The sequence below is a fragment of the Arachis hypogaea genome, chromosome 18 (assembly GCF_003086295.3).
Source record: "Arachis hypogaea cultivar Tifrunner chromosome 18, arahy.Tifrunner.gnm2.J5K5, whole genome shotgun sequence".
NCBI classification, from domain to species: domain Eukaryota; kingdom Viridiplantae; phylum Streptophyta; class Magnoliopsida; order Fabales; family Fabaceae; genus Arachis; species Arachis hypogaea.
In genome coordinates, this window is record NC_092053.1 from 109,482,158 (window position 1) to 109,501,637 (window position 19,480).

At 32.9% G+C, this 19,480-nt stretch overlaps 1 protein-coding gene across 2 annotated transcripts; it reads left to right on the top strand.

Annotated features, from left to right (window-relative positions):
• Nucleotides 1-333: 333 nt before the first annotated feature.
• On the top strand, nucleotides 334-4,265 carry LOC112772688 (phosphatidylinositol N-acetylglucosaminyltransferase subunit A). Of its 2 annotated transcripts, XR_003187598.3 has the most exons (9): nucleotides 334-555; nucleotides 686-1,258; nucleotides 1,594-1,748; nucleotides 1,947-2,037; nucleotides 2,201-2,317; nucleotides 2,404-2,507; nucleotides 2,907-2,997; nucleotides 3,088-3,340; nucleotides 3,905-4,265. XR_003187598.3 is itself a non-coding variant. In XM_025817658.3 (8 exons), exons 1-8 carry the CDS (start codon nucleotides 439-441, stop codon nucleotides 3,166-3,168), a joined length of 1,329 nt encoding a protein of 442 aa, XP_025673443.1. In that variant the 5' UTR covers nucleotides 334-438; the 3' UTR covers nucleotides 3,169-3,646. The 2 variants fall into 2 exon arrangements, 1 of the variants encoding a protein (XP_025673443.1); XM_025817658.3 differs by lacking the exon at nucleotides 3,905-4,265 and having other exon boundaries at nucleotides 3,088-3,646.
• The last annotated feature ends 15,215 nt before the right edge of the window (nucleotides 4,266-19,480 follow it).

Genomic DNA, 19,480 nt, shown 5'->3' on the forward strand with positions numbered 1-19,480 from the left:
GCTGCTTCTCCTCTCTTCCAAGGTTCCCTGCGTCTCCGCCGGCGCCAGCCACTAGTTCGCCGCCGTTCGTCCAGCGCGCTGACCCTCACAACCCGCCGTTCATCGACGGTGCGTTCGACTTTGCGTTCTCCGCAAGGCTCGACAAGGCGCTGTTCCCGGCGAGATTCGCTAGAGAGATGGATCGCCGTGTCAGGTCTGGTGGCTCGTGTGTTTATTCGCTAGCAAGGCCCAAATGAAATAAATTATATCCCCCATTGGATGAAAAACTCTATGATTGGGTTGGGTCAGGGAGACACTTCACTCACAATCTTATTTCTTATTCATCTTCTCTTCACGTGTGTTTTGTTTCTCTAATTCTCCCAATCAAATTTTAGTCTCAGGCATCTTCTCCAATAATCCCAACGAACGAGTGTCAAGACTGGCCTAGCAGGTTAATCAATGGATAGAAAAAAGCACAGAATCATGATGGTCTCTGATTTTTTCTATCCCAACTTTGGTGGCGTCGAGAACCACATCTATTATCTCTCTCAGTGCTTACTCAAGCTAGGCCACAAGGTCATAATCACATTCTCTGTAATTCAATCAATTTGTTAGTTAATGATCTACTGCTTATGCTGTTAATTTCTTTTTCGTAATTTGTATGAATTAAAAGAAAAATATATGATACGAGTATTATCGAATTCAGGTAGTGGTTGTAACTCATGCATATGAAAACCGATCTGGGGTTAGATACATGACTGGTGGTTTGAAAGTTTACTATGTTCCGTGGAGGCCTTTTGTTATGCAGAACTCATTCCCAACCCTATTTCCCTCACTCCCCATTATTAGAACCATTCTCATTCGAGAAAGAATCACTATTGTCCATGGACATCAAGCATTTTCCACTCTCTGTCATGAAGCTCTCATGCATTCTAGAACCATGGGGTACAGGGTTGTATTCACGGATCATTCTCTCTATGGATTTTCGGATGCTGGAAGCATACATATGAACAAGGTCTTGCAGTTTACATTGGCTGATGTGAGTCAGGCCATATGTGTTTCGCATACGAGCAAGGAGAATACAGTGTTGCGGTCGGGGCTGCCCCCGGAGAAGGTTTTTGTTATACCTAATGCTGTGGACACTGCAATGTTCAAGCCAGCGGTGGTGCAGCCGAGCCGCTCGGAGATTGTTATTGTTGTTATTAGCCGGTTGGTTTATCGCAAGGGAGCAGATTTGCTTGTTGAAGTCATTCCAGATGTATGCCGTCTACATCCCAATGTGAGTAGATGATAGAAAAAAAAAGGAAAAAAATTTTTGGTTTTTCTTGGATGACATATTTTGAGTGTAATTCCATGCTAAGGTCCCTTGTGGGAATGGTTTGACCTTTCTCTGCGGTACTTCAAATTGCAATGTTTTTGTTTGGTTCAATTTCTCTATGGTTCTTGCCCTATTATTGCTCCGTATAAGTTATATTGCTTTTGTGTAAAAGTCTAAATCCTGCTTTTCAAAGCTGTAGTGGGATGTTAAATATGTGAGTACCTATAGAACCTTGAGAGGCCACAGCATTCCCAAGGAGTTTGCACATTGCTTTCTGATGATAATTGGAATTGTAGGTTCGTTTCATTGTTGGAGGTGATGGACCTAAGCGTGTGCGGTTGGAGGAGATGAGAGAAAAACATTCTCTTCAAGATCGAGTTGAAATGTTGGGAGCCGTGCCACATGCACAAGTCCGATCTGTTCTAATATCAGGACACATCTTCTTAAACAGGTTCTGCTTCCTTATATTTTCCTCTTTTTAAGCTTTCCAATGATGATATTAGAATTGTACATGTCACCATGTTGTCTAATTTTGGAATTCAAGCAATGTTGGAAGCTTATGTTATTTTCATTTTGAGAGCTTCAACATTCAGGTCATTTTACAATCCATATCTATTGTCATTCATTAATAATGTTTGAATTATTTCAGTTCCTTAACTGAAGCTTTCTGTATAGCCATATTAGAGGCTGCTAGTTGTGGATTGTTAACAGTTAGCACACGTGTTGGAGGAGTTCCCGAGGTGGGTGCAACTTTCCTTCTTTTACCTGTTCAGTATGAGAATAAATGCTCTTTATTCTTTGATTAGTTTAATTTTTCTTACAAAAATCTGTTTCTTTCCAATTCCACAATTTTGGAATGCTGTCTTGCAAGGATTGATATGGATTCACTTCTTTGCTGTATAGGTTTTACCAGATGACATGATCATTTTGGCAGAACCTGATCCTGGTGATATGGTGCTTGCGATTGAAAGGGCAATATCAATGCTGCCAAAAGTTGATCCACAAGTCATGCACCACCGGGTGATTGTTGTTTGAGGGATACGTCCCTGATTCAATTGGTAAAAACTAGTTCTTTTTTAATTTTTTTTCTTTTTTCCTTTTTGTAGATGAGGGAACTCTATAACTGGCATGATGTTGCCAAAAGGACTGAAATTGTATATGATCGTGCTTTGAAGTGCCCCAATCAAAATCTACTTGAACGGCTCTCACGGTACATTCTTAACATTATATGTTGAATTTCATTGTAATGGTATTGTATACTTTTCACTTTAAAGTTGTAAAGGGAAATCTGGTTTTTATTCTTTTTATGTGATTTGTTGATTACTTGAGGATAAAATTACTTGTTCTGCTTCTAACATAGTTTAGTTGGGTTGGTAGCTGGCAAAGCAAGGAATCATTAGGTTTTTCATTTAGTATCTACACTATTATATTTATTCTTGCTATGCGGACAAATTTTTGGATTACTAAATTAAGAAACAGAACATGAAGCTGATTATTATTTCTGGATTTTTCTCTTCCATTCAAAGATTGATGTCAATTGGATATCAAAGCATACTTAAGGAATGAAGGGGCTAGTTCTAGTAGAAACTGATAGTCTATGTTCTGTCAGATACCTTTATTGCGGAGTGTGGGCAGGCAAGCTGTTTTTCCTGGTTATGATAGTTGATTTTTTGTTTTGGCGGCTATTGGAACTATGGCAGGTAAGCTAGTGGCCTTAGATATCCTTGCCATTTTTAGCTTATTTATGTTTTTAGCCTATAAGCATACTACTTGCATTTCTACTTTATTAGCCTGCAGAGGACATTGAGGAGATGCCAGATTTAACTCTTCCACACATCTCCAACAAAGAGACATTGCAAGAAACCGAATGAAACGTGTGTTGTGATACTGAATTTTCATTACTGTCTAGTCTGCAATGCAGAATATAAAGAGAATATTTTATTGTTCAGTTGGCTTCGTTGCATCGCTGGACTACGCAGCTTCTGCACCAGAAATCAGAGGCATGAAGCATGTGGATTGCCATTTAGATTGTAGTGAGCCAAGGTAGAAGCTTTGTTAGTGACATAGTGTCAATGTGTTAGCATTTACTTTGTTTAGTAATCAAACATGTCAATTTGGTCTTTGGAATTGAAATCACGATTTATTTATTTTTTCTATGAGGTGCTTAGAGTTTAGGTTCTTTCTTCCACGAGAATTTGCGACTTCCAGTTTTTGTTCCTCGGAAATATTCCCACAAGAAAGATCCTCTCTTCCATGTAATGAAAATTATGTTTGAGATAGTTCTATTGACTCTATATGTATGCTTATTGATTGGGCTAGTTTAATTGACTGCCTAAATTGCTTTACAAATTTGGCTTGACATGTTAACTTACACTTAATGGTTTTGTTTTTGGTCATAACACTGTTAGGGCTGGGCAAAAAGATCCAAATTTAAAACCAGTAATAAATAAAAAGAAGTCAACCAAATTATATGGATTTTGTAGTTTAGTTTTTTAATCCAAACCATTTAAACTGTTTCAGATCTGGATCCAGAACCAGATCCAAATTTAGATCCAAAATAAAAAAAAAAATTCTAATATGAATTTGACATTGAGTTTGGTTTTGCAGTTCACCATTAACACACACAGCCTCTTCTTCTTTCTCTTTGGATCGTCGCTGCACCGCCGCTCTGTTCCGCCATCCGCCTTTCCTCTTGGGGTACCAACGCTCTAGAAAAGTGTTGATAGCTTTGTGGCTTCGGAAAATGAGACTTGGAGGGAGAGAATGAGGTAGGTAATGATGTTTGGACTTATGTTTATTGGGATTGAAAGCTTCTACCCTAATTATTAGGATTAGTCTTGAAATTCATAAATTACGTGGGAATTAGGGGTCTTTGCTTGTTTTGATTTTGGTGCCCCTAATTGCTAGTTGTAATGTGAAGGTTATTGAGATGGAATCATGAATAGAGCAGAAAACATAGATTTAAAGCTCTTCTTTTCTCTTTAAGTGATACTGTATTGATTTAAATATGCAACAAGAAATTCAGACTTAAAAGATGTTCAAATTTATATAGTATTTGCAGGGTATCAAAATTCTCCGAAGCGCGGGATCCCCGTGGGGACTGCGCCCAATGGGGAGGCGGGGAATTTTCCCAGTGGGGATGGGGATGGGACTAAAATCCTCCCAAGATAGGCGCGGGGACTCCAGTGGGGATCCCCACCCCGTCCCAGATAATTCTCCGAATTCTTGAGTTTTACTTAAATACCCTTAATTTGTTTCTAATATAGGAACTTTTTAGTAATTTCACTTATTGAAAATCCTAACCCTACCTTATTGAATGTCTTCCCTTCTCTCTTACTACTCCACTTAGCACCGTCCCCAAACCCCAACTCTCCAGAAAAGTTCAAAACTCCCATAGCTGTGTCCATAGTCACAGCCATAGCACCAAACCCTCCTTGCCAATTGCCACCGGTCACTCCTCCTGCTCAATGCTTACCGTTACCAAGCCATCACCCTCACAGCTTCACCGCGTCGTTCTCTCTTTTCAGGCACGGTGTCCTTCCCCTCTCCACTCCTGCGTCTGCGTGATTGCGTCCATTCTCGTCACTGTCGCCGCGTCCATTCTCCCCTCTCCACCGTCGCATTCCACTGCTCCGCCCTCTCTTCGCTGCTCGTTGTCTACTGGAGAGCATCGCTGCTGACATTGCAGCAGCCACCGGTTGCCCCTCTTCCAATCCTCTTCCTCCTCTCCATCCACTTGACTTCAGGTTTGATTCTCTCTCCTTCTATGTATCCGAAACAATTAGACATATAGGGTTTATAATTATGAAATAGTTAGGGTTTCATACTCCTCCTCTGTATAATCAGTTGTGTTTTCTGAATATTGAATAATATGCTCTGTTATGTGTTTTTTTGTTGATTTATTGAAGTTTATAATTTATCCCTTTGTGTTTTTTGCCTTTTTTACTGATTTATTGCAGTTTAAAATCTTAATTTGTATAATCTGTTATGTGTTCTTTGTATAATCTTCTCTATTATGTGTTGTTTTTGCTGATTTATAGTTTATCCCTCTTTGTTTTTGCCGTTTTTGCTGATTGATTATGTTTTATGAAATATGATTTGCTATGTTGTATTTCTGGACTTATAATCTTGGATAAAATATGTTTGTGTCTTTGTAATAATGTTTTGTAGTTTATTTTTTGTTTTTAAAATTTTTACTATAATTTTCATATAAAATTATAAATGTTGAACATAGGGAGATGGGGAATGGGTCCCTGTAGAAAACACGGGAAACGCAGGAAACGGGGATGGGGATAATTATCCCCCCATGGCGGGGATCAATTCTGGGGGCGGGGACGGGGACGGGGAGGCATCTCCCGCCCCGCCTCATTGACATCCTTATATTTGCTAGACTTCATCAAGGGAAACTATTAGCTTTCCATGGTGTTTTTTTACTTTGGTGTGTTGAATGAAAATTTATAGCTCTTATAAGTTTTACTGATGGTTGGTGTATTTTATAATGATAACGGATTGCTTACTAAACAAAAAAAAAAAATCAAAGTTAAAATCCTTTGACTTTGGCAAGGCCAAGTTTAAAGGAATTATTCATAATTTATCGCAAAACAATCCTATCATTTAATGTTATTTACGATGTGATGGACTTTGATTCAAATGTTTGTAATGTGCCTATTGGTGTTGTCTGTGGTAGAAGTTATACATTTGTCAACTTTTCACCCCTCGAAAATGCTCTGAAAATTCATGCTTTGTTGCAGTTCAATCTTATATCCATTGGTGTATTTGTCAATAATCCATAATAAGGATAATGAGATTCATGGTGTAATTTAAATCCAAAGAGTACCGGAGATAGATTCATGGTGCAATTTAAATCCATAATAATCAATTTTATTGATTGTTGTCTTACATTTCAAATAGTGTTATCACCTTGTCCTATTTGCTCTTGCTAGCAATTACCTTAGGTAAGTCATTGCTTGCTAATTCAATTTCAGTTTTTGATTAGATACTTATATGTAAAATTTAGATCACGTTCCTGGTTGGTTTTTTTATTTCTAAATTCATGAATTATAAAGTATCGTATTAGCTATAGTGTATTTTTATATTGTATTATTGCCTGTTAGACTTTTCTTCTTTATTTGTCTAATTAAATTAAAAGAGAGTTAACACTGAAAAAGAAAAATAAGTTGGCTTTATTAATATTGGCCTTATATTATATGCATAACAAGATGACTGATGTTCCGAGGGTCCTCTGGTCTTCTGAAATATTAATATGAGCCTGAACGTGAGGTCTAGATCCCTTATGAGACAGTGTTCGACTTATTTGGTGTCGAGGTGCCGCCGTCTGAATTCCTCGTGAGGAGGTGGAGGTGGTAACTGCAAGAGACTCCAATGCTTAAGTCAACTAGGGTTTTAGGCAGGTTTTTTTTAGATTAGAACGTAAATTATAGTTCAGGAATGTCAGTGTATTTATAGTAGAATGCTAACCACCTTTGTTGGAGTAGTTCCACCTTTATGGGTGGATGATTGTTTCCTTTATCTTGGGAGTTGTTGAGACATATCTTTTAGAGAAGATAGAGATAGTAGAAAAGATTCGCGGAGGCAGTTACTTGCTTGGACAAGCAGAGCTGGGCTCTTTTCACGGTATTCGACCTCCTTAAAGAGGTCGGGTATAGATTGGAGGCCCCCCTCTGTGAGTCGGACCTTTTCTCTTTATTGGGCTTGTCTTTTATCCATTGGGTCAGGATATGAACAACTGATAACAATAATATTGAGGCACCATGATTGTCCACTAGTACTCAACCATCTTTTCTATTGTCAAATGTTTGTAAAAATTGGTCAATTGTTTGGGATCATTTTGAAATAGAGAATGTTATCGAGAAAAAGTCTAAATGCAAATATTATGGTAACTTAATACAATATGGAAATGAAACCAGCTTAATGGGTAGTCATTTAAGAATATGTTAAATTCTAACCGATTCGAACAAAAGAAACAAAAAGACAATCACACTGAGTATAAATGAGTGTGGTGTTTCAAATTTATCTAGTTCGCTCTCAAATTTGACCAAAAAGAGGCTCGAACAACACTTTTGAAAATGTTTGTTGTGGAGGACATACCATTTTGGTTTGTTGAGAGTCTGAAATTCCGATGTGCATGTCCTACAAGCAAGATTCAAAATTTTTTTGCAGACTACATTAGCATGTGATATTAGAGCTCATTATGCTGAAAAAAAAAAGTTACAAGATTTTTTTTCTACAAATTGTGATAGAGTATGTCTAACAACCAATACTTAGACTTCAATTCAAAATTTTACACATTTTGTGGATTTGGATTAGAAATTATATAAAAAAATATTTAATTTTTGCTAAGTAACAAGCCATTTAAGAGAGATGATGTGAGCGACAATTGAATTTTGTTTAAATAATTGGAATTTGAATCAGGTATTTAGTGTGACACTTGATAATGCATCATCTAATGATGTTGCAATTAAATATCTGAGGCAGCGATTAAGTTCTTAGAATAGCATTATTTTGAAAGGTGAATTTATTCATATAAGGTGTTGTGCACATATTCCAAACTTAATTGTAAAAGGAAGGAAAGATATTGGTGAACCAGTCCTGAGGATTCATATTGCAGTAAAATATGTCAAATCTTCTCCATCTAGGGCCGCTAGGTTTCAAAAATTTTTTGAACTAGAATAGATTCAGTATGAAGACTTGCCTTGCATGGATGTTGAGACTAGGTGAAATTCTATCTTTAAAATGTTAGAGAGAGCTTTGAAGCATCACAAAGCATTCGAGTTACTTCTATCAAAAGACAACACATATAAATGTGAGTCAATTGTACCAATTTTGCGAGGGTTCAATGATGTCATTATACATATCTCTGATACCTTATACATTACTAGTGATATGTATATCGAAGAAGTGTTTGCAATTGGATGATGTATTTGTTACTATTGTTATCATTCTGTTCATTTGAGTACTTTGTCAATGGTAAAAAAGATTGTTAAGAATGAGAAGTATTGGAATAATCCTAATTCAGTAAATATGTTGTTATTGATTGCTATCATATTTAACCCAATAAAAAAGATTGAGTATGTCGATTAATTTTTGAGAAGAGAAAGGGACCGAATTAAAGTCAAAGATGTCCAAGTGCATAAAGTTTATTTTATCACCAATAACAAAGTTCTGAGGAAGCAAGTAACGCTGATACTAAGATGTTCAAATCAGTAACATTAATACCCATGTTCATGGTATGGGTTTTTTTCTGCAAACAACCGGTCATAGAACAAATACAAGACCCAACTTGATAGATATTGATAAGATGATTGTGAGCTATACTCCCATAAATTTGATATCTTAAATTGATGGAAGGTTAACTCGATCTCAATTCTTGAAAATATGGCTTGTGAGGTATTAGCTATACTTGTTTCTACTATAGTAGTGCTGGAAAACTTAGTGTGCACAGGCAATTGGCTTAAAGAAGATTTTTTCTCAACTTTAGAGGGTGATAATGGTGAAGTTCATCAACAAGTCGATCAAGGTATATAATTTTATTTATATTTCTTCTCTTTTTATTTTATTTTTATGTTTTTGTCATGTTGCTATTTTAGAAGTTAATTAAGTATTAGTTATGTTATTTTAGAAGTTAATTAAGTATTAGTTATCAATTAAACGTTAAGTATTATTTAGAAAATAAAGTTTGATATAAGAAAAAGTTACTTTGATAATTATTTTATTTTTTTGTTAGATATATTTTTTTCTAATGATGGTGCTTGTTCTATGGCGGCATCTATTGATCATCTTAATGATGATTAGGTACGATTAGTAACAGTATTCACATTTGTTTTGGGAAGGTTTTTCAATAACATTTTTTGATATTTTACCTAATTATATTGATTAGTTATTGTCATTTGATTTATAAAGAATTAAATCCTAGTTTATAATCAACCTATATAATTTTAAAAGACTTTAGTATTAATTTTATCTTTAAACAATATTGAATTTCAAACTTTACAGCAAAACATTAATTTTAAAATTAAATTTTTGGTAGAAAAAATATAACTTGGAAAGTAGATTTCTAAAAACTGGTTCTTAATTTTCGGACAAAAAATCAATTTGTGGGTAAAATCGGTTTTAAATTTTTAAATCATTTAAAAATTTAAAACCGGTTTTACTTAAAAATCGCTTTTAAATTTGATTTTTTTAAAAAATCCAATTTTAAAATCAGATTTTTGTATAAAAAATTCGATTTTAAAACTAGTTTTTAGAAATTCAATTTTCTCCGTATATTTTCTACCAAAAATTTAGTTTTGAAATTGATATTTTGCTGTAAATTTTAAAATTTAATATTTTTTAAGATAAAATTAATATTAAAATATTTTTAAACTATGTAAGTTCATTACAACTATGATTTAATTCGTTATAAATCTAATAACAATAACCAATCTAGATATCAAAAAATGTCATCCAAAAATCTCTCCAAAACAAATGTGAATACCATGCATACCTAGTCATCATCAAGAGGATTAATAGATGTTGCTATAGAACAATCATTGTCCTTAGAAAAAAAATATCTTTCAAAAAAATAAAATAATTATAAAAGCAACTTTTTCTTAGTTCAAATTTTATTTTCTAAGTGATATCTAACTTTTAATTGATAAGTAATACTTAACTTCTAAAACAGCAAGATAACAAAAAATATAAAAATAAAATAAAATGAGAAGAAATATGAATAAAATTATATATTTTAATCAACTTGTTGAACTTTACCATTATCACCGTCTAAAGTCGAGAAAAAATCTTCTTTAAGTCAATCGCCTGTGCACACTAAGGCCTCCATTATTCTAGGTGCTAAAGAACTGTAATATGGATTGAAGACTCTCCCTCCATTACTAAATGCAGGCTCCGAAGTTGCCGTAGAAATCGGGTTAGTTGACATTCCATTAATTTAAGATATTGAATTTATGGGAGTACGTCTCATAATCTTTTTGTAAATATCTATCAAGTTCAGATCTTGTATTTGCTCTACGATCAGTTGCTTGCAGAAAAAAGTTCGTACCATGAATATCGGTATTAATGTTGCTGGCTTGAATATCTTATATATCGGTTTCACTTGCTTCCTCGGAACTTTGGTATTGGTGATTAAATAACTTTATGCACTTGGACAATTTTTACTTCAATTCGATCCCCTTTTCTTCTCCAAATAAGTAATCCAAAAAATAATTAACTTATTTAATCTTCTACATTGAGTTAAGTACGACAACAATCAATAACAACATATTCACTAAATCAAGATTATCCAAGTACTTCTCATATTTAACCCTCATCTTTTTTGTCATGGACAGTACTCAAATCAACAGAATGATTACAAGAATGATAAATACATCGTCTAATTGCAAACACTTCTTTCATATACATCTTTCATATACATAGTACCGGTAACATATAAGGAAAAATATGTATAGTGGCATCATTGAACATTCGCAAAAAAGGTACAATTGACTCATCATACTCCAAATCTAAATCAGAAGGCACACCTTCTTCTTTTTCCTCCACTCAACTCTCTTGTATATGTGTTGTCTTTCAATACAAGTAACTAAGATGTTTTATGATGCTTCAAAGCTATCTTTTAACATTTGAAAAGGTAGAGTTTTACCTAGTCTCAACATCTATGCAAGATAAGTCTTTATATTGAATTTTTTCTAAAAACGTAGTAGCTTTAAATGAAAAAGATCTATACTACGAATCTTCAAGACTGATTTACTAATCTCTTTTTACCCTTCTTTTACAATTAAGTGTAGAATATGTGTAAAACACCTTATGTAAATAAATTCACCATTTAAAATAATGCTATTCCAAGAACTTAATTGCTGCTTCAGATAGTAAGTTGCAATATCATTATCATTAGATGATGTATTATCAACTAAATATCCGATTCAAATTCCATTTATTTAAACAATATTTAATTGTTGCTCCCATGACCTCTCTTGAATAGCTTATCACCTGGAAAAAATTAAGTATTTTTTTACATAATTTCTAATACAAATCCACAAAGTGTACTGTCAATCTCATAAGTAAAATTTTATATTAAAGTCCAAGTGTCAGTTGTTAGACATACTCTAGCACAATTTATTGAGAGAAAATCTTGCAACTTCGTTTTTTTTTCAGTATAAAGATCTCTAATGTCACGTGCTAATATAGTCTGCGAAAAAACTTTGAACCTTACTTATAGGACATGCACAAAACTTCAGAATTTCAATCTCTCAACAAAGCGAAATGGTATCTCTTTCCCAACAAATTTTTGCCAGAAGTGCCCTTCAAGTCTCTTGGTCAAATTTGAGAGCATTAGGTGAATTTGAAACACCACGCTCATCTATACTCAATATGGTCATTGTTTTTTCTTCTTTTGTTTGAATCAGTTAGAATTTCGTTTGCATCTTTTCAAATGACTACCTTTTGAGTTAGTTTCATTCCCGTATTGTATTAAATTACCAAAATATTTATATTTAGCATTTTTCCTGGTAGCATTCTCTATTTTAAATTGATACCAAACAATTGACCAATTTTTATTCCTATTTGATAATAAAAAAAATGGTTGAATAGCCTCAATATTAGTACTCATCTTATTCTGTATATAATATAACACAATATTAATAACACCAACTTGTTTTTTTTTTTTAATGTTCACTCTTTTATTTTAATTAGATAAATAAACATGAAAAGTCTAACAAATAATAATACAATACAACAATACACTATAAATAATAGAATAATTTATAATTCATGAATTTAAAAATAAAAAAACGAACGTGAATTGAATTTTACATATAGGTAACAAATCAAAAATAGAAATTGAATTAGCAAGCATATGACTTAATCCATTACCTAAGATAAATATGACGATGATAACACTTTATTGAAGATGTGGGACACCAATCAATAAAATGGATTATTATGAATTTAAATTTCCCAAGAATCTAATTATTCTTATTTTGGATTATTGACAAATACATCAACGGATATAACTATAAGATTGAACTGCAACAAAGCATGAATTTTCAGAGCATTTTTTATGGGTGAAAAGTTGACAAATATATCACTTCTACGGTTCTACCATTGACAACAACAAAAGCACGTTACAAACATTTGAACCACGGTCCATCACATCAAAAATAACAATAAATGATAGGATTTTCCAACAATAAATTATGAATAATTTCTTTAAACTTGACCTTGCCAAAGTGACAGGATTTTAACTTTGATTTTTTTCTTGTTTAGTAAGCAATCAATTATCAATTTATCATTATAAACTGCACCAACCATCAATAAAACTTATAAGAGCTGTAAATTTTCATTCAACACCCCAAAGTAAAAAAGTACCATCGAAAGCTAATAGTTTTTCTTGATGGAGACTAGCAAATATCATATAAATTTAAACATCTTTCAGGTTTGAACTTCTTGGTGCATGTTTAAATCAATACAACACCACTTAAAAAGAGAGAAACAACTTTAAATTTCTATATTTTGTTGTATTTCATGATTCCATCTCAACGCCCTTCACATTACAATCAGAGGGGCACCAATATCAAAACAACCAAAGACCCCCTAATTTTCACGTAATTTATGAATTTCAAGACCAATCGTAATAATTAGGGTAGAAGCTTTCAGTCTCAATAAAAGTAAGTCCAAACATCATTACCTACTTCCTTCACTCTCTGCAAGTCACGATCTTTAAAGCCACAAAGCTATCAACACTTATCCAGAGTGTTGGTGCCCCAAGAGGAAAGGTGGATGATAGAACAGAGCGGCGGCGCGGCGACGATCCTAAGAGGCTTACGCGGCCGCAGCAAGAGCAAAAGCGGTGAAAGAACGACCAGAGAAGTAGCGACAGATACAACACGATAGAAGAAAGCGAAAAGAGAAGAGGCTGTGTGTGTGAACGGTGAACTGTAAAAGTGGACTCAGTCTCAAATTCAGATTAGGGAATTTTTATTTTAGATCTGAATCATTTAAAACTGTTTAAATAGTTTAAAAATAAAAACCAAATTACAAAAAACCATACTAATTTGGTTTGGATTTTTTTATTTAATATTAATTTTTTTTAAAATGGTCTAGTTTAAGATTTTTTTTTGTCCAACCATAGTTCAAGCCTAGTTTGTCAATTTTGGAGACAAACAATTTTGTCATTGGAACACAGTCTCGGCGAAATCTAAACGTTTGAAATGGCTTAAATCGCAGCGAAGGCCTAGACTAAGTAGCAATCATATTGCCTCTTAATCAAACTGCACCAAATTTGAACCCCAGCTGAGACTGGGATGAGGTTTGATAAAACCTCAAAGTGTGGGTGTATGTGTTGTGATACCTAGAATTTGGGTTATTCAATCCATTTGGCAAAAAAAAAAAATGGCTTAAATGTGATATTTTCTTTTGACAAATCAAACTAACAAAGGACTAAATCACGTAGTAGAGGCCCTTAAAGGCCGTTTGGCCGGTTTCGAACCCCTAATTAGTAATTACTACCTTGAAGAGCACATAGTGAAGGTCATTGGAAATTGGGTGTGGTGGTGACAGTGGAACGTGCGCAACGCTGTCACACATTTGGCCTCTGTGTGCTCTCTATCTTTGGCATGTGCACCTTCCGCCTGATGCACATGGCTTACCGTTCTTTCTTTCCCTTTCAGTTATTATTGTACAATTAATCATATGATACTATACTATACGATATATGTATCCTCATCCCTTTGGGGTCCCAATTTTCAACCACATTCCCCTTCCCATGTGATCTACGTTTCATTCAAATCTTGTCTCTAATCATATACCCATTTGCAATGAATTCAATTATATTTCTCCATTATTTCCTCGGACCAATATCCAGTCCCACTCAACAACCATACTAATCACTACAGCATGCATGTTTAAGCTTGCCTAGTTTTGACAAAAACAAAATATAGGGAATTAATTTTTATTTAGCTAATATTAACTAACTTTAATGTGTAGATTTATAATTTATGATTTAGGAATTAGAAATTTTAGATAAATAAAATAGTTTTTAAAATATTGACTACTATTGACAGAAAAAAAATTAATTATCTAACATTATTCTCCGACAAATTATACTTTTTTCATATATATGTAGCTTTGTCTAAACACACAATTATTGAAATATTTAAAATTAAAAATATTCTAAAGATAATATGATTAAAAAACTCTTAATTAATTAACAATAATATAATAAATGTTAATATTTTTATAAGTTAAAAATGTAATTGATAATTTAACAATACATTTTTTTATAATAAATGAGAAAGATAGATATTTAAAAAAAGTACCAAATTAAAAATGAGAAAAATATCATTTTTATAGAGAAAACTATAACTATATATAACGTATTTAACTACAAAAATAGATCAATGCAAGCACATAAAAACGAATAATAAAATAGGTAAATTATTAAAAGTACAAACATAATTCTAAAAGATATAAACGACAAATAAGTTTTTAAAATATTTAAAAGTATAGCAAAAATATTATATAATCTCAAAAAGGGCTTTAGAAATTAGATTTTGATCATTTTTTGCAAGTATTATTAAAAAAATGACCTTTCATCATTAAAATTTGTTGGTTTTACTTCTATTATTATTATTATTATTATTATTATTATTATTATTATTATTATTATTATTATTATTATTATTATTATTATTATTATTATTATTATTGTATGAATAACCAAATTTTTTTTAAAGAATGAAAAAAAGTAGAATAAAGATTGAGCAACATTTTACATGTAACTTCTAAATAGTTATCCATATGTCCTACAAAAATTGGATCAAACATGAGATGTATTTAAAATTTGATTTGTAAATTGTCATTTTAATGAGACAATATTTTAACATTAAAAGGAGAGAATAAACAGCTGGCAAAAGAGCTAAATTAAAATGCATTATCATTAATACATTTGGATCCTCGATCAAGGTAATATGAATTAGAAGTTCAAAAGATTATACATTTATAGAAAATTACAAATAAATTGCCTGATACATTTTTTGATACAAAAAGAATAACATAATTTTATATACTAGCTGAAAGTGCTCCAATTTAAATTGATATCCCAGTTGGACATATGGTTAATAATGCAGACACATGCCAAAAGTGTAGTAGATTAGTCAGTTTTAAAAATAAAAATTCTTGCAAAAGAAGAGGAGAAAATTGTGATAAAAAAGCAAATACTCTTCCTATTGAGGAGGATAAAGACATAGTTAGGATACTTGTAGTTCTTCAAACTCATGTTATAATTGAAACATCGAAAGATATTTAGGTACCTGAAAATTACAAAATGATGAGATTTCAATAAACTATATATTTACAGGGGCAAATGGAACTGATGAGAAAAAATTGTCAACATCATATTTGCATATAATATAGCACTAAATATTATACATAAAAATGAGGATTTTGAACAAAAAATCATCGAAGAATGTTGACGAAGGGTTGATTGACAAAAATAGAAAAAAAAAACCATGAAAAAAGAATTAGACTCACTTGTAAAACGTGGAGTCTTTTGACCTACAGTTGCCAAAAGCAAGAAAAATCCCATCCCTCTCTTTCTTTTTTTTCGCCCCATGAAACTTGTTGGATATAAATGGGTACTTGTACCAAAACGAAATGAAAATAATGAAATTATACACTATAAAGATCGACTTGTAGTACAAGGTTTCTCACAAAGACTTGATACAAACTATGAGGAAACCTACTCTCTTGTAGTTGATGCAATTACTTTGAGATATTTGATTAGTTTATCTGCATACGTAAGCTAAATATGCACCTGACGAATATGGTCATGGCCTATCTATATAAGTCATTAGATTGTGATATCTATATAAGTCCCTGAAGGACTAAAGATATATGAATCATCTAAAGATAATTTTCGAGGATTATACTTGATTAGATTACAAAGATCTTTATATGATTTAAAGCAATCTAAACAAATATGGTACAACTGCCTTGTAGAGTATTTGATGAACAAGGTGTTCAAAAATGATAATATTTGTCCATGTGTTTATGTAAGAAAAAATGCATTTGGATTCATTATAATTGCTGAATATGTTAATGATTTAAATATCATTGGATTTACTCTTGAAGATATCCCAACGGTCATAAATGCTCTAAAAGAAGAGTTTGAGATTAAAGATCTTGGGAAAACCAAATTTTGTCTTGGCTTTCAGATTGAGTATGTAACAAAAGGATGTTTATTTATCAAAAGACTTACACATAAAAAATTCTAAAGAAATTTTATATGAACAAATCACATTCAGTAAGAATCCCAATAATTGTCAGGTCACTAGATGTAAAGAAGGATCCTTTTTTACCAAAAGATGGAAATGCAGTCCTAAAGTACCATATCTTAATGCGCTGGGAAAACTAATGTATTTTGCTAATAATACACGTCCCGATATAGCATTTGTTGTAAACTTATTAGCTAGATACAGTTTCTCTCTAATTAGAAGATATTGGAATGGAATAAAAAATGTGTTTCGATATATTTGTGGAACGACTGATATGAAATTATTTTATCCTTTATGAATTTAGATCACAATTGATTGGCTATGCAGATGCAGGTTATCTATTTGATCCCTATAAAAGTAGATCTCAAATAGAATACTTTTTTACATTTAGTGACACTATATTATAGAAATCTATGAAGCAAACTATAGCTATAACATCTTCCAATCAAGTCGAGATACTTGCAATACATGATGAGGCAAGTCCTGAATGCTTTTGGATTCAATCATCATGTGAGTTGTCTGATAAGAAGACAACCCCTACAACATTGTATGAAGATAATGTAACATGTATTGCTCAACTCAAAAGTGGATACATCAAAGATGACCAAACAAAGCATATTTCTCTCAAGTTCTTTCTCACACGCGACCTTCAAAATCAAGAAACAATTGACGTTTAACAAATTTGTTCAAGTAATAATTTAACAGACTTATTTACAAAGTCACTTCCGACATCCTCCTTTGAAAATCTGGTAGACAAAATCGGAATGCGTTACTTTCAAGATCTTATATGATGTTACTAAGAGGGTGAGAGACTACTCTATTCCTGATAAGGCTTTTATCCCAATTGAGTTTTTCTTAATGAGATTTTTTAACGAGACAGTTCTTATTACAAAGGTTATTACTCTTTTTTCCTTAATCAGATTTTTATCCCACATGATTTTTTTTTACAAAATTTTTAATGAGGCATATCACTAATCATATAAAAGAGTGTTATAAAATGATTAGATGTCATATAATGGAGCATTATCATACATAATGGAGTATATAACTTTATCAATTAATAGGACATGAATTTTCATAACGTGTTATGGAACATTATCAATTAATGGGGAATGGACTTCCATAATGTATTTTCACTAATTAGTAAGTGGGTTAGGTAAATAATACCATACTATTATTTAATTCAAAACCATCATCTATAAATAGATGCTAAAGAGAAGGTTTCAACACACCAAGAATAACACATAGAGAGAACACATATAGCTACCTATCTCAAGTAGTCTTTTAACTCTTTTGAAAAGAATAGTGTATGAAATATTAGTGTGAATGTGGTATATTATATTGAGTGACATATATTGAAATTAATAATAATGTTCTTTTACTCTCTCCTATAATTTTCTAGCTCTATTCTATATATCCATCTTAATTTCACAACAACAACAACAATAACAACAAGTATATACTATAATTGCATTACAGAATCCAACACTCGACTTATCCAATAATATGCTACCTTCAAACTAAACTGAAGTGCATATATTTATAGTACATACAAGTTTTTATTTAAATCAAAGTTCTGAGAATCGAATCAGACTAATCGATTCGACTAGAAAACGGAAACATTAGCGGTTTGGTGTGTGAGGGATAACCAACGATCAGGAAACTAGCGAGAAATCGATAATCATCTAGGAATCGATTAGTTGGACTGAATTGGGACTCAACCGGTTTTCTAAAAACGTTATTGTTTTGAATTAAAAAAAATAGAAATATAAAACTAGAAAAATTTTCCTCGAACCTTCCTCCTCCCTCCTTCTCTCACCGTCAAAGTTTAGTGTCAAGCTCCCTCTCACAAAGAAAGAAAAAAGGTGAAAACCGAAACCTTAGCATTCATCGTTGTTGCCGTGCGTCCTTCTCAAGGTCATCATTCTTCCGTTCTTTGCCAACTTCTTCACGTCGCATCGCATGCTTCATTGCCTGATCCAACTTCGTCGCCCATCCATCGTGTCGCCATTTTTCACCATTGCGTTGTCGGTGGTCATTTGATTGACGCTAATGCCTAGGCACCTTTAGTTATTTTTAGTTTTTTTATTAGTTTTCTTAGATTTAAATCAAAGTTCTTATGTATTTAGTGAAGTTTTGATGACTAATCATATGTTTGGAGTTATATTAGAATAATTGTGTTTTCAGGATATAATTAAGCAATCAGGATGAAATTTAGAAGAAAACACAAGTGTACTTCAAGAGAAGCTGGCACCAGGCTCAACGAGGTCAAGCCCAGTGCCTAAACTCTAAGCTGGGTGCCCAAAATTTGGAGCCTAGCTCCAAGGACTGGCGGCCAGCTCCCTATTCTCAAGCCCATCGCCTTCGTGCCTGGGAGAAGGCAAAGTGGGCTGGCGCCCAACTCTAGGGAGTGGCGCCTAGCTCCACCAAATTCTTAAGTACACGGCACCCAGCACCAAGATTTGGAGCCCAGCTTCAAATGCAATTTTCACTCCCAGTGGTTCAAAATCCATCAAGCCCAGTGCCGATGTCTTCAAACCTAGTGCCCAAATGAGCAGCCTAGTGCCAAGTACCAAGTCAACTCCCAGGAAGCTATGAATTCCATTCAAGATTTAAATGATTAGTTAGCAACAACTTCTTCTAGAAAGATAGGATTTGGTTGTTAGGATTTAGATTAGATTAGATTAGATTTGAATTTGAATAAGTTGTTATCTTTCTCTTTGGAAAATAAGATTAGTTTTTGAATTTCAATTAGTTAGGAAGTTATATTATAAATAAGTGAACAAGGTTCACAAGAATTATCTTTGATCTTTAATCATCGAATCATCACTGGATCCACCCAGCACCTCATTAGTTTTAGGCTACTTTCTTTTCTACCACGAGTAACTAAACCTCTCTTGTT

Bases quoted from the DNA above. Each gene is read 5' to 3' on its own strand.
- LOC112772688 (XM_025817658.3), top strand. From the start codon at position 439: ATGGATAGAAAAAAGCACAGAATCATGATGGTCTCTGATTTTTTCTAT. The intron at 556-685 runs GTCATAATCACA...TATCGAATTCAG, and splicing joins TACTCAAGCTAGGCCACAAG to GTAGTGGTTGTAACTCATGC. The intron at 2,318-2,403 runs GTGATTGTTGTT...TCCTTTTTGTAG, and splicing joins CACAAGTCATGCACCACCGG to ATGAGGGAACTCTATAACTG.